Here is a 14862-nt window from a genome sequence, read left to right as displayed (position 1 = left end):
AACAATTCGCAGATTCTAAAAAGTAAGCAATAAGAAGTGAATGGAAGAAAAGTCAGCGCTTGAGGGATGACCAGCAAGGGAGTGGTGACTTTCGTGTATGTGTGTGTGTATGTGTTTTCTCTGTCTTCTGGTTTTGACCTGAGCATAGGCCTGATGCAGGGAACCATGCAGCAGGCACAGGTAGCAAAACTCAAAACAGAAGACTGAGAAAATAAGAACGTGTGAGCCAGACAGCACTGAGGGGATCTCTGTTCTCTCTGCCCTGCCCGCAGGTCCACCCCGCCACATTACAGCATCGCCACGGCAGAGCAGTGCTGCTGCAGCCACCTAAACCCTGAGTGAAATCTCTCTCTGGACAGAAGAGCTGGAAAAGGGACCTCTGTTGTGCACAGAGTCTGAGGGGCGTCATAACCTGCTCGGGCTGCTCTAACAGGATTCAATCCAAAATTACTCAATATACAAAGAACCAGAATGTGACTAATTCTGAAAGAAACAGATGCTAGAATTATCAGGAAAAAACCCTCTAAAGCAGTTATCATAACAACACTTCATTTGGTAAAGGTGAATACTTTTAAAAACAAATGGAAAGAGGTATTTTAGCAGATAAATAGAAAGTGCGACAAGAACCAAATGAAAATTTTAGAACTGAAAAGGATAATATCTGAAATAAAAATTTCACTGTAAGAACTCAATAGTAGACAATCAGTGAACTTGATGACCTATGAATAAAAATTATCCAATTTGAATAATAAAAAGGATAGTAAAAAAAGAAACAGAGTCTCAAAGACTTGTGAGAAAATATTAAAAGGTTTAACGTTCATGTCATTTGGGCCAGAAGGAAGAAAGAGACTGGTGTGGAAAACATATTTGAAAAAACTGTTGAAACTTTCCTAAGTTCAGTGAAACATGTAAATTCACAGCTTCACGAAACTCAATTCTGAAAAGGAGAGACTAAAAAACCAAAAACCCCCCACCCACATCCAGCCTCATTATAATCAAACTGCTGAGAACCAAAGATTTGAAAAAACATATTTTTAAAGCATCAGAGAGTAATGATATATTACATTTAGATGACAATTATTCAAAAGACTGCAGATTTTGTATCAGAAATCATGGAACCAGAACACAGTAGAACATATTTAAAGTGTTGAAAGAAAAGAACTGTCAATCCAGCATTCCATGTCCACCGAAAATATCCTTCAAGAGTAAAGGCAAAATGAAGATGTTCTCAAAAGTATGGGCCAGCAGATCTGCTCTAAACAGACGCTAATGCTAAAGTTCTTCACCCTTAGGGGATATGATGCTACAGTGAGTTTTAGAAATAAAGGAGGAGCAAAAATGGTAAATAGAACAGGCTATTTCCCCCTCTTTAGTTCTTTCAAATGTATATGGATACTAAGGCAAAACACTGAGTGTGTGTGGAGGGGCAGTTTTGACGCACGTAAAACATACGACTATGGTGGCATAATCAGGGGACGGGGAGGGCACTTGTACAGTTACTAGGCGTCTACGTCTTAACTGAAGTGGTAAAACGTCTCTAGATAGATTGCGAAAATGTGTACTGAAAAATAATGCAAAGTATTATAGTTAAAAATTGATAAATTAAAAGGGGATACTAAAAATGGTGATCATTCAAATATTCTAAAATAACAAGAAATGGGGAAGAGGGCAACAAAAATCAGATGTAAAAACAGAAAAATAATAATCTGTTACATCTAATTTCAATGATATCAACCACACCATGGTTGGATGGCATCATCAACTCAATGGACATGAGTTTGAGAAAACTCTGAGAGATATTGAAGGACAGGGAAGCCTGGTGTGCTTCAGTCCATGGGGTCACAAAGAGTCAGACACGACTTGGTGACTGAACAACATGATGATATATGTAGTATGCATGGAAGGAAGGAATTCAGATATATAGCAGTGGTGTATTTCAAAGGATTAAAATTCTAATTTTAGGATTAGTTTCCTAAATTATCAACTCCTCCCTCAGCTGGGATAGTATATGAAAAGTATCTAACACAAAATCAGGTCTTTAGTAAGTGCTCTGTATTAGATATTATTATCAGATATTATTATCAAGTAAGTATCTCTGGGGAAGGAAGAAGACACTGGCAAGGAAGACTTATCTGATACTTCAAAATGATCAAGCATGCGTGCTCACTCCCTCAGTTGTGTCCGAATCTTTGCGACCCTTTACGGGCTGTAGCCCGCCAGGCTCTTCTGTCCAAGAAATTTTCCAGGCAAGAGTACTGGAGCCTACTGTCATTTCTATTACAGGAAATCTTCCCAGGGATAAAAACCTGTGTCTCCTACACTGGCAGATGTCGGTTCTTTACCATTGAGTCACCTGGGAGGCCCTCAACATGATCACCTTAACCTATTTCCTGAAACCTCTCAGTAAAAGATTACCAAAATCATTGACCAAAAAACCAAGAATGAAAAACATTACTATTTCCTTCTTAGTAAGGTTTCTACCATTACTTCTTTCTAATAATACAACACTTTTACAAACAAATAGCCAACACATAGGGGTTATGGCTCATTAAAACTATTTTCTACCTCCTGAAATGGGAGTTCATCTTGAAAAATAATCACTGAAAGATTTGGAATCTTAAAAGCGGAAATATTCATCAACAGTTCCAGTATTATTGAAATACGACTGGACCTAAAAGAAAGGGTATTTATTTGCTAGAAACTAACAGGTATATTATTCTCCACTGAATAGATAACAGTTATAAGAATAGGTTTAGATGTCCTTCTAGGTAGACCAAAGGTATATAAATCGCAAATCAAAATAATAAATGCATAACAACTACTACATGGGACATGGTCAATTATTTTCACAACTGTTTGGGAAGAGCAAAGGTTTTTTTCTGAGAGGGAAACAGCAGCAGCAGCGGCAACAACAACAACTGAACTATTATTGAGGCTGAAGATAATTGGTCCAGCTGGACAAGGTAAAAGGTAGACTTCTTTATTTTTCTACTGAAATTTTTAAAATGAAATTTTATTATCATTGTTACTTGCACAATGTTACATTTTGACTTCTGCAGCATGCTCACCACCAAAGGATCAGTCTCCATTCATTACCAAACCTTTGATGCCCTTTGCCTGTCTCACCTTCCCCTCACACCCCTTCCTCTCTGGTACACACTTTGCTCTCTGTATCCATGTGTTCGCTTGTTTTGTTTATTATTTATCTACTTACTTATTTAATATTTCACATAGGAGTGAAAACATACAGTATTTGTCTTTTCCCATCTGACTTATTTCACTTAGCATAGTACCCTCAAGGTCCATCCATGTTGTTACAAGTGGCAAGATTTCATCTTTTTTATGGCTGAGTAGTATTTCCTGGGAAAGTTTAGTCCTTTTACAATAGTCCATAAATAAATGCTATAAAAATCCATATGTCAGGATCATTTGCTGAACAGTTAAGCAATTTGTTCACTATAATTTAAATTTGTAGAATAAGTTTCATAAATATTACTCATAAAAACTTAATAATAACTGGTTTTTACCCATAGTGGCTAATTATATTTTAAAAATTTACATGCCTCAACCATTTTTACTTTCAGTTCAGTTCAGTTCAGTCGCTCAGTCATGTCCGACTCTTTGTGACCCCATGAATCGCAGCACGCCAGGCCTCCCTGTCCATCACCAGCTCCTGGAGTTTACTCAAACTCATGCCCATTGAGTCAGTGATGCCATCCAGCCATCTCATCCTCTGTCGTCCCCTTCTCCTCCTGCCCCCAATCCCTCCCAGCATCAGGGTCTTTTCCAATGAGTCAACTCTTCGCATGAGGTGGCCATCGTACTGGAGTTTCAGCTTCAGCATCAGTCCTTCCAATGAACACCCAGGACTGATGTCCTTTAGGATGGACTGGTTGGATCTCCTTGCAGTCCAAGGGACTCTCAAGAGTCTTCTCCAACACCACAGTTCAAAAGCATCAATTCTTTAGCACTCAGCTTTCTTCACAGTCCAACTCTCACATCCGTACATGACCACTGGAAAAACCATAGCCTTGACTAGACGGACCTTTGTTGGCAAAGTAATGTCTCTGCTTTTTAATATGCTATCTAGGTTGGTCATAACTTTCCTTCCAAGGAGTAAGCATCTTCTAATTAAGTACTATCATATCAAGTATTTTTTCAGTAGTAAACTAACAACTAATCAAAACATGTAACACAAAACTGAATGTTTCCTACTGATGGTTTACCTGTGCTATTGCTAACATGCTAAAACCTCCAAGACGACTGGCCCAGTGATAGAAGACCCTTCATAATGTGACCTTGATAATAACACAATTAATAATTGTCCCCACAGTAGGGCAGAGTGAAGTCCTTGGCTTCTGAAAGGCAAGACCCTGAGGAAAGGTAAGGTTGGATGAGCCTCCAGTATCCTCCCAACTTCACCTCCATGGGTTTTATCTACTAACCATGGATTCTAGGAATAGCACCACTTTTTGAAAAGCCCCAATCAGTCCAAGACCCAGAAATGTATCCATACCACTGAAGGTGGTCCCACACCCAGCAGAACTAAGACATCAATCATCACCACAAACTTACCCCTGCATGTTTCATTAACCTACAATAACAAAACCCTGTGTTCTATGAGAATAAAGATTTGGGACTTCACTTACGGCAGGGTTTTGCTCTATTTGCTAAAAATTGATTAAAAATTACACAAGAGTCATCTGAGGTTTTTAGTTTAATTACTACTGTCTCCAATACTCAACTGCTCCAACATTAATTAGAGAAGGATGTGCTCATCCATATTTAATTTAACTAATTAAGCAAATTTTTTCAATACTATAAAAGTTTACTAGCTACATTAAAAAAGGTATACAGATAAGTAAATCTACTGATTGACAGAGAACATTTATGAGAAAAACATTTTCCTTACATTATGATGATCCCGTTATCAATAGAAAATGAGTCAGAAGGTAATCCAGCAATATTCCAGGCTCGAATTGTCACTGCTTCTCCCAGGATATTCATAAGGGAATAATCTTCAGAGCAGGGGATATCTCTTCTTTTGCACAAATTGGTCCACTCCTTGATTTGGTTCTTTGAGACATACACAGAGAGATATAAAAATGAGGCTGGAGGTTACCAAAAAAATATTTTGTAAAATCCTCAATCATACTTTGAGCCAACAAACCATGGTTGAAACTACCTTAAAATTGATTTGTGTTCATCATATTTTGAAGTAAAATTGTAATTCAGAAACTCTACTATGTATTCAAATGAAAATTCTATCTACTGTTAAGATAATATTTAGATAGATCACTTACTAGTGAATTCAGAACTCCATATATGGAAAAAATAATTGCCAATTATGATTCTAAAGCTTCATTTGACCAAGTAGATGGAGGTTACCATGTTTTTCTATATATTTTCTTTAAGTTATGACTATCAGTATCACTATAATACTATGGTATAAAAGTAAATCCAATGTGAACCAGCAGGGGACACAGAAAACATGTGTCTGGCTCTCACTTATTCTGGGGAAGGGACTACAGCAAGGCTCTTAGGCACCAATAAGAATCAGGGCACACACCGGGATTCTGGATACCCCACCTGGGGCACAGTGTGCTAGGATGCTCAGGAATACAAAATGGTGCATCAAGCTTGGGTTCATACTCAGAAAATCAGAAATCAAGGTCCAATATGAGGTTACAGATCAAAGAGTTCAGAAATAGTGGAAGACATGACTGGAGAGAAAATAGGTTAGAAAGGGGCATATATATGCAGTATTGAAACCAGTCCATGGGCAAATGAGGATGCTGCGCGTGCCAGGTGTGTGCCTAGCTGAGAGGCCATGGTGGGCACTAGCATCTCCCTCGGGCTCCTGCTGAGTAGACTGGACCGATATTCCTTTGACACATGAAAAGGTTATGACGGTTTGGGGACAACTGATGCCTTTTACCACCTTGCTTACCCGGTCATTCCCTAGAATGGCCCACAACTGCGTCTGTGTGACGTTCTCTCAAGAGTCAATTCAGATTATGCACCTTTGGCAGGAATATCAACGAAATGATACTGTGTTCTCACTGCAGCCCATCCATGGCACCGAATTTCACATTGTCCCTTTATAGATGATAGTTTTATTTTGATTAAAGTGTTTCCTGCCAGGCTTTTGTGTCATAATTACATGACCTTAGGTATGATTAAACTTTCTTGGATGGTGGGACACAACATAAAGTCACTCCTTAGATGAGAGGCAGAACTCCATCACTCAAAGCTCCAAATGAGAGAAAGCTGCCCCACAGGAGACTACACCTGGACACAGGGAAATGGTGAGCGGGAACTGTACGGGGCAGTCTGCAAACGTCAAGCAGAGTGGGGTGGAGGGGGCCAGGTTTCCTGGGCCCCCTGAGAACTGGTCTCTTGAGTAGTCCCACAGGCACTGGGAAGCAGGGACTAGGTATCTGCGGGGGTCTCTGGAGGTTGTGAAAGTGAAAGTCACTCAGTCGTGTCCGACTGTTTGTGAGTCCATGGATGATACAGTCCACGGAATTCTCCAGGCCAGAATACTGGAGGGGGTAGCCTTTGCCTTCTCCAGGGGATCTTCCCAACCCAGGGATCGAACCCAGGTCTCCCACATTGCAGGTGGATTCTTTATCAGCTGAGCCACAAGGGAAGTCCTCTGGAAGTTGGGTATGTGCCTATTGTAACCCAGGATTATCACAGCCTGATAAGGGAAATGGTTGAGGTGAGGGCTTAGCAAACTGCCCATAAAAGGGAATTCAGAGTTGTTAATCATGATTCAAGACTGAGTTAAGGCAGGACACTCATGAATACTTAATAAGTATCATCTGCATTTTTTATATGGCTTGATTTGGTTGCTGGTATTAGAACAGATGGCCTGGCCATTAGAGTGGAGGGGCAAGGGAGCATTTCCAGTTTGATTCTGATTCCTAGTACACAGTTCCTATGGGCATGTTTTTTTTGTTGTTGTTGTTGGTCTGAAGATTTGGGGGGAGGTCTGAAGGTTTTCCAAGATATAGCTTGATGCTGGTGTAGGCTTCATAGCCAATGATACAGGAAAGAATAGGGAAAAGGAAAGCAATAGTTGCTGTGGAATGCTCTCTCTAGTTGACAGGTATAGTATGTCATCACAGATGAACTCTGGTTAGCAATTTAAGTGGCTCAATTCAACATCTGTAAGAATGCAGCAGCAGAGAATAAGTGAAATTAACATGAGGGCCTCTGAACAAGCAAGTAAAAATACAAACCAAGAACCCTGGCTAATAATCAGGTGGCAAAACAGATGGTGGAAATGGAAAACTGACCATTAAGGGTGACATCTTGTTTGGAAGAAAAGCTATCACAAACCTAGATGGCATATTAAAAAGCAGACATTACTTTCCTCACAAAGGTCCGTATAGTCAAAGCTATGGCTTTTCCAATAGTCATGTATGGATGTGAGAGTCGGACCATAAAGAAGGCTGAACACCGAAGAAACGATACTTTTGAACCATGGTGTTGGGGAAGACTCTTGAGATTCTCCTATACAGCAAAGAGATCAAACCAGTCAATTCTAAATGAAATCAATCCTGAATATTCATTGGAAGGACTGATGCTGAAACTGAAGTTCCAATATTTTGGCCACCTAATGTGAAGAGCCAACTCCTTAGAAAAGGCCCTGATGCTGGGAAAGATTGAAGGCAAGAAGAGAAGGGGACAACAGAGGATGAGATGGCTGGATGGCATCACTGACTCAATGGACATGAGTTTGTGCAAGCTCCAGGAGACGGTGAAGGACAGGGAAGCTGGTGTGCTGCAGTCCATGGGGTCACAAAGAGTCAGATGTGACTGAGCGACTGTACAACAATTTGGTGAAAGTATGTACCACCACCAGAGCAGCTTTGACTTTGATTATCGGTAGGGAAAAGATCTCTTAAAAGGTTCAAATTAATTCAACTCCAGGGCCTGTATGTCCTTACAACATTGTAGAATTCTGCCTTTGAGACTGGCATGGGCATTACAATCAAACATGTGGCCCCAGTTATGCCAGGAGAATTGGAATTTTCTACATTTTATCATGAGGAGTACCAGAAAATCTAAAAGGGTGGATGAATAATTGACAGCTACTCAGGCTCGAGCCTGGAGAGAGGGGCTGCAGCTACTTACTGTGGGCTCTTGGTATCCCGAACCTTTGCTGTTAGAGTAAAAACAAACCCAAGATTGTTTTAAAGCCTTTTGCCTCACTTGGGTTTCCCAGTAGCAGACTCTGACATGAAGATTTATATGAAGTGATTTATTAAGGAAGAGATATTAAGAGAGGCAGTATAAGGACAGGCAAAGAGCCAATAAAAGGTGGAGGGAAGTTCTGCACAGGTAGTTTCAGCTTGATCCTACAGTGGGTATAAGTTATTCCTTGGATTTGTGTTAACCAGAAGGAAGGGAGACAGACCTTCAGGCTCTCACATCTGTCTTTCATTAAAGCCCACCTCAGAGGGAAGTAAATTCCCAGGCAATTTTAGCTATCCAAACACTGGGCAAAGTGGGTTCTAAGAACCCAAGGCGGAGAAGGCAATGGCAACCCACTCCAGTACTCTTGCCTGGAAAATCCCGTGGACAGAGGAGCCTGGTAGGCTGCAGTCCATGGGGTCGCTGAGAGTTGGACATGACTGAGCGACTTCACTTTCACTTTTCACTTTCATGCACTAGAGAAGGAAATGGCAACCCACTCCAGTGTTCTTGCCTGGAGAATCCCAGGGATGGGGGAGCCTGGTGGGCTGCCATCTATGGGGTCGCCCAGAGTTGGACACGACTGAAGTGACTTAGCAGCAGCAGCAAGAACCCAAGGTAAGTCAGCCAAAAAAAGCCACAGGTGCTGGTTGTTTGACGTGAAAGCACAGGAAGCCAGGTGGGGATCTGGGTAGAGAAGTGAAGTTGCTACTATTGCCCTTGTGTTTAGAATCAAATGGGAAACTTTTGATGGGGTATAAACTGCCAGCTGCCCTGACCCAGGAGAAAGAGATAAATGATTACAGAGTAGGGTGTGGAGAATAAATTCAAAGGAAGGAACAGTGACATTAGAGACTAGATAAGTAAAGGCCTAGGTTGCTACAGTAAAACAAGGAAGAGATAAAATTGCCTTCAAGTCTTCTTAGATGGGATGGGATGATGTGTCTACTCGAATCAGCGGTGGGGACAGTGGATGTGAGTTCATGGAAGGAGCTATGAGCTTAGATCTTGAGTCTAGCTGAAGTGTTGCTTTGCTTCTGTCCGTAAATTTCAAGGTCTCATTTCTGGTCTCAGTGCTTTTTGGAAGCATTTGTGTGGATGGTCTAACTGGTAGCCCTCATTCTAGGGGAAGCAGGTGACTAGGGAGTGAGCACAAGATGCTGTGTTTTGGAAGGAGTCACTGGACAGGGCTGGACTTGGAGGGGTGCCCCAGGATGCTGACTTTCAGCATGGCGCTGGACCCAGAGCAGACACCCAGGGATGGTGGGCACTAACAGAGGAGCGTAGGAGGCCCTGCAGCGACTTCCTCCATCATTCCAAGTTGACACAGAAGAGTAGAAAGAGGGCTCAGTGAGGATTCGGGTGACGACAAGTCTCTTTTCTGCTTTGTCATTAACCAGCTGTGTGGTTATGAGCAATTTTCTTAATCTTTATAAGCCTCAGGCTCTGAAACTGTCAAGCAAACAAGTCTAAGACTAGGGAAATAGTGTCATATTAAATGTTAATTATCTGAACTACAAGATGTCAATGCTATCAGTTCAGTTCAGTCGCTCAGTCATGTCCGACTCTTTGCGACCCCATGGACTGCAGCACACCAGGCCTCCCTGTCCATCACCAACTCCCGGAGCCTGCTCAAACTCATGTCCATTGCGTCAATGATACCATCCAACCATCTCATCCTCTGTTGTCCCCTTCTCCTCCTGTCTTCAATCTTTCCCAGCATCAAGGTCTTTTCCAATGAGTTGGTTCTTCTCATCAGGTGACCAGAGTATTGAGGTTTCAGCTTCAGCATCAGTCCTTCCAGTGAATATTCAGGACTGATTTCCTTTAGGATGGACTGTTTGGATCTCCTTACAGTCCAAGGGACTCTCAAGAGTCTTCTCCAACACCACAGTTTGAAAGCATCAATTCTTCAGTGCTCATCTTTCTTTATGGTCCAACTCTCACATTCACACATGACTACTGGAAAAACCATAGCTTTGACTAAATGAACCTTTGGGGTAAAGTAATGTCTCTGCTTTTTAATATGCTATCTAGGTTGGTCATAGCTTTTCTTCCAAGGAGCAAGCGTCTTTTAATTTCATGGCTGCAGTCACCATCTGCACTGATTTTGGGGCCCTAAAAAATAAAGTCTGTCACTGTTTCCATTGTTTCCCCATCTATTTCCCATGAAGTGATGGGACCGGATGCCATGATCTTAGTTTTCTGAATGTTGAGTTTAAGCCAACTTCTTCACTCTCCTCTTTCACTTTCACGTAGAGGCTATAAGCATAGATAGTTGTTCAGACACAAATGAAGACAGAAAGCTAAGAAGAATATGAAACTCATGTGCCAGGACAAGGGCTTCCAGAACCCAGAAGCCTGAAGACAGAAGCACGATCAATATGAGGATTTTAAACCAGTTTGGCTAAAAGCGAGCAAACAAACCAAAATAGTGGCCTCCAAGAATCAACTCTACTTAAGAGAAACCTTGAAATCAAGTGAATCTCAACTGAGACCATGAACAAAACAAATGCTTTGTAAAGTGACAAAGCCCCACTTTAGAAGTGAGTTTTCATTTACGTTTTCTCTCTTTCCTTAACACCAGAAGTTACTGCCAAATGCTTCAAATTTCTCTCTATTCTCACTGCCTTCTTCTGCTTTGGCAGGGCCATGTCCTGGGTTGTATTTCTAAAGAGAGCTGAAGAATATGCTGGGTCTCATTGAGAGAGAAACTAAAAAGTGGAATAAAAAAGTCAGGAGAAGAAGCAGGGTTAGGAGTGGAGTCAAGGATAAGACTGAGGCAGAATTCATCAGAGGGGTGGGAATTTGAAGCAGGGAACTTGGTATTTATTTTCTTAGGGAAGATGCTCCTGATCAATTGTTTTTAGGCAGGTTCATCTCTTCCTAAACTAAAACTAAAGGTTTAGGAAGCTTTAGCTTCTGAAGTCATTTGGAAATGATTTATTATTGAGACTCACTGAGAGTAGTTGATTAAAAACATCAAAAAAAATCCTGATACCTTTATACTTGTTTATAAGAACTAAAATTTTTTTACTAGGGCCTACATTTCACATGATATCCTAAAGTAGATCTTTTTGTTTCAAAAAGAATTCTAAAACAATTAGAAGAGTATTTAATATAGCATTTTTTGGTCACCAAGCTAACTTACTGAATAATTAAAATACACAACTAAAAATCACTTGCAAACATTTTTCTACCTCATACTTAGCAAGAACTCCAAACAACAACAACAAAAAAATGCAAGATTAATGTTGGTTATACCAGGAGGATCAAGAGGGGACCCTAGAGGTGGACAAGTATTCCCTACCTGTCGATAGTTAGATGTGAAGGCTCCAAGGTAAGCCACGACCCCTGAGGAAACGAGGATGTCCCCCGTCAGGTTGATGTACAGCTGCCCCAGCTCCAGAGCTGTCTGGCTCCATCGTGTTTTCTCACCCCCAAGGCCTCCGATCAATTGTTCAGCTCGTTCTAGCTTTTTGCTGCACAGGTCAACCTCAAAAATAGAAGTAAACCTTTATCAACACCTATGAGGAGAGTAAGTTAAAAATTCTGCCAGATTTTAACCTCAGGGATAAATTTTTAAATTACAGTTACACCTGGAATTTTCTTTTTTTTAACACTCTGTGGAAGAAAAATGTGCAGAAGTTCACTATGAAGACTGGAGAGTCCATGATCTTTTAGAATTTTTCATAGTAAAGAGAGTACTTTAATCTAATTTGTGAAACTCGTAACAGGTATTTATCATATAACACAAACAACTGCTCTATTTAAGGAAATGAGCTACAGTATGAGACAGTGAAAGTTTTACCCACCATTTTAATAATCAAAGTGCATTTTATTTTAAATATTCTATGAACGTTTCCCCCTCATTTAACTTATGGTTGATTTAATGATAACTTTAAAGGTTAAATGTTTAAAAGTTTTAATAATTTATGCTTACTTACAAAGCACAATTTTCAAGCTGCTAAATTGTGTCAGCCTACTCAGACACTTGCAATTAACCTTAAATTAGGACATCAGTCAATAGCTGAGAGCCTACTTTGTGTGTAAGACTGTCAACCAAGTTTGATTATACATAATTAAGCAATGTTATTTTCAAAAAAGAGGAAGGATAATTACAAATGTGGAAAACTTGGGCAAAAGCCATTTTAAACCATGAAATAGCAATGTTCCAGTGGAATATCTGAATTATTTTGATTAATTTTAAGTGACATATTATTTTTAGAGAATGACAAGATTAAGTAAAGGTTATCTTAAAGTTCAAAATGAAATAATTTACATGAAAAGAAGTAAATAATTGATAAAAACAGAGACATTTAGATTATTTTGGAATGAGAATTTGGCTTGTACTTTTTCCTATGCTATTAATATTTATATTAATAATAATAAATGCCTTTAGAGTTAAACATATAAAATACCATAAAAGTTTATATAAAGATGGGTTTAAAAGACCAGAAGGTATGTAATTAGTAAGATTTTTGATACTTCTTTAAAAACCTTTCCCGTTAATTTTCCCTCTTTTTATTCCCTTTTGCATCCTGGTTTCTTTCTTCACACATTTTTCTCTTTACTAAAATGTTAAATCAAGGTCTTGGACCATAATAAAGCTGCCATCAGAAACTACTAAGTAGAAACATTTTAACCAAAATTTCTCTTCCAAAGCAAGCTTTTAGTACACATATTCATTTTACATTATCATAATTTTCTAACATTTTATTATGAAAAATAATTTCAAACATAGGGCATAGTTGAAAAATGTTTACAGTGAGCAACCACATATCTATGTATTAGTTATATTATTTAAACTAAAATTGATCACTTGAAGACCATGCCAAATAATAGGACACATTTTTAAGATTAGCACAGTATCACAGATTGTACAAATATAGAATTTGTGCACATATTGTACAGAAAGCAGCCCAGTAGGATGGGATGGAGAAATGTATTAGAGTCAGATTGCCTGCACTTGGATCTAAACTTAGAAACCAGGTTGACCATGAGCAAGTTGCTTAACTTTTTTGTGCTTTAGTTTCTAGAAAATAATCTAAAAAGATTACCTCCCTCAGAAAGCTTTTGTGAGAATCAGTGACATACATGCTCTCAGAACAGTGCCTTGCACATGATAAGCACTCAGTAAATATTGACTGTATATCAAGATGCTTGGACTTTTCTGGGGAACATAATCAGGTCCTAGCAATTACTTTTTACAAAAGGTATCACTAAGTTGGAGTAATGATTTTAGTCTTAAAAACATTTCCAGTGGAAACAGTATGGTTCTGGGTATTGAGTTCTAATCTCAGCTCTGCCATTAATTTTTATATAACTGTTACTTAACAATTTGGTTTTCCATTTTCTCACTCATAATGAAGTGAAGTGAAGTCGCTCAGTCGTGTCCGACTCTTTGAAACCCTGTGTAGACTACCAGGCCCCTCTGTCCATGGGATCCTCCGGGCAAGAGTACTGGAGTGGGTTGCCATTTCCTTCTCCAGGGGATCTTCTCGACACAGGGATCAAACCCGGGTCTCCCGCATTGCGGGCAGACGCTTTAACCTCTGAGCCACCAGGGAAGACTCATAATGAAGAATGACTTAAATAATTTAGCTCAATATTCTAGTAATCTATAGTAGAGATGGTTGGCAATTTTTTTCTTTTTGTGGGATAAAGAGCCAGAAGATAAACAGGCTTCGTAGACCAAGAGGCAAAACTCAGAATATTATATAGAAACTTGTATAATCATTTAATAAGTAATCATTTAAAAATGTCAAAGTCATTATTAGCTTGTGGGCCACACAAAGGTGGGTTTATACTGTGGTCCACTGTCTGTCAACTCCCGACCAAGAAGAAAACAGTATTGCTGTTTTTGTACCAGCGTGAACACTATTCCTATTTAGAGTAACTGAAGATTTGCCTATGTCTGTCTATATTATACTATACCTGGTTTTCTAAGTCAGCTTTCTTTTGTTTATTTAGTTCGAGTGTGTCCTGAAGCCTGGCCAGCTTGTCCTGAACTTCCCGAAGTGCTGCCTGCTTCTTTTTGAGACCATCCATAGCAATTTTAAGCTCCCCTTCAGCTGCAGCCAGTTTTATCTTTTTGGGAGCTACGATTTTTGCCACTCTGCCAAAAGTAAAATTGGAAAATTAAATACATATCTAATATTCTAGTGTACTTTCCATCACTGAATTTACTTTTTAATTTTTTTAAATTATGAAAGAGTGACAACACATTTACAGGAGACTTGGAAAATACAGAACAAGATTATGTATAGCTCTACTATATATTACAATTATTTTAGATAAATTAAGATTTTTAGGTGGAGTTTCAGTATCAAACTCCCCAAATGAGCAGAACATACAGAAAGGTAGAAGGATATAGTAGACCTGAAAAGCACTGTGAACCAATTCAACACAATTAGGATTTATATAATTTTCACACAATAGTAGATACATGAATTACTTTTCTAAAATCCTTATTATAACCCAAAACATGTCTTCACATAAAACCTATACTGATTTCTATATCTTATATTTAACAAAGTTAATGCCAGCAATAAAATATGATTCTCAAAATAGATATCAAATATATATAATATTTTCAAATAAGTGATTGCATATATGTGTTAGTCGCTCAGCCAGGTCTGACTCTTCGAGACCCCA

At 39.3% G+C, this 14862-nt stretch overlaps 1 protein-coding gene across 1 annotated transcript in view; it reads right to left on the bottom strand.

Annotated features, from left to right (window-relative positions):
• The window catches only part of DNAH7 (dynein axonemal heavy chain 7), a 253080-nt gene that overhangs the window by 75891 nt on the left and 162327 nt on the right, over positions 1 to 14862 (bottom strand). Inside the window, exons 45-47 of the mRNA XM_043910523.1 lie at positions 14143 to 14323; positions 11516 to 11701; positions 4913 to 5076 (exon numbers count right to left, since the gene is read on the bottom strand). Of these exons, the coding sequence (XP_043766458.1) occupies positions 4913 to 5076; positions 11516 to 11701; positions 14143 to 14323 (531 nt within the window). The remainder of the gene's footprint in view (positions 1 to 4912; positions 5077 to 11515; positions 11702 to 14142; positions 14324 to 14862) is intronic.

Source organism: Cervus elaphus, chromosome 8 (genome assembly GCF_910594005.1).
Source record: "Cervus elaphus chromosome 8, mCerEla1.1, whole genome shotgun sequence".
In the NCBI taxonomy this organism is placed as follows: Eukaryota; Metazoa; Chordata; class Mammalia; order Artiodactyla; family Cervidae; genus Cervus; species Cervus elaphus.
Note: the sequence above shows the minus strand (reverse complement) of the source record. Positions and strands in the feature narration are given on the sequence as shown.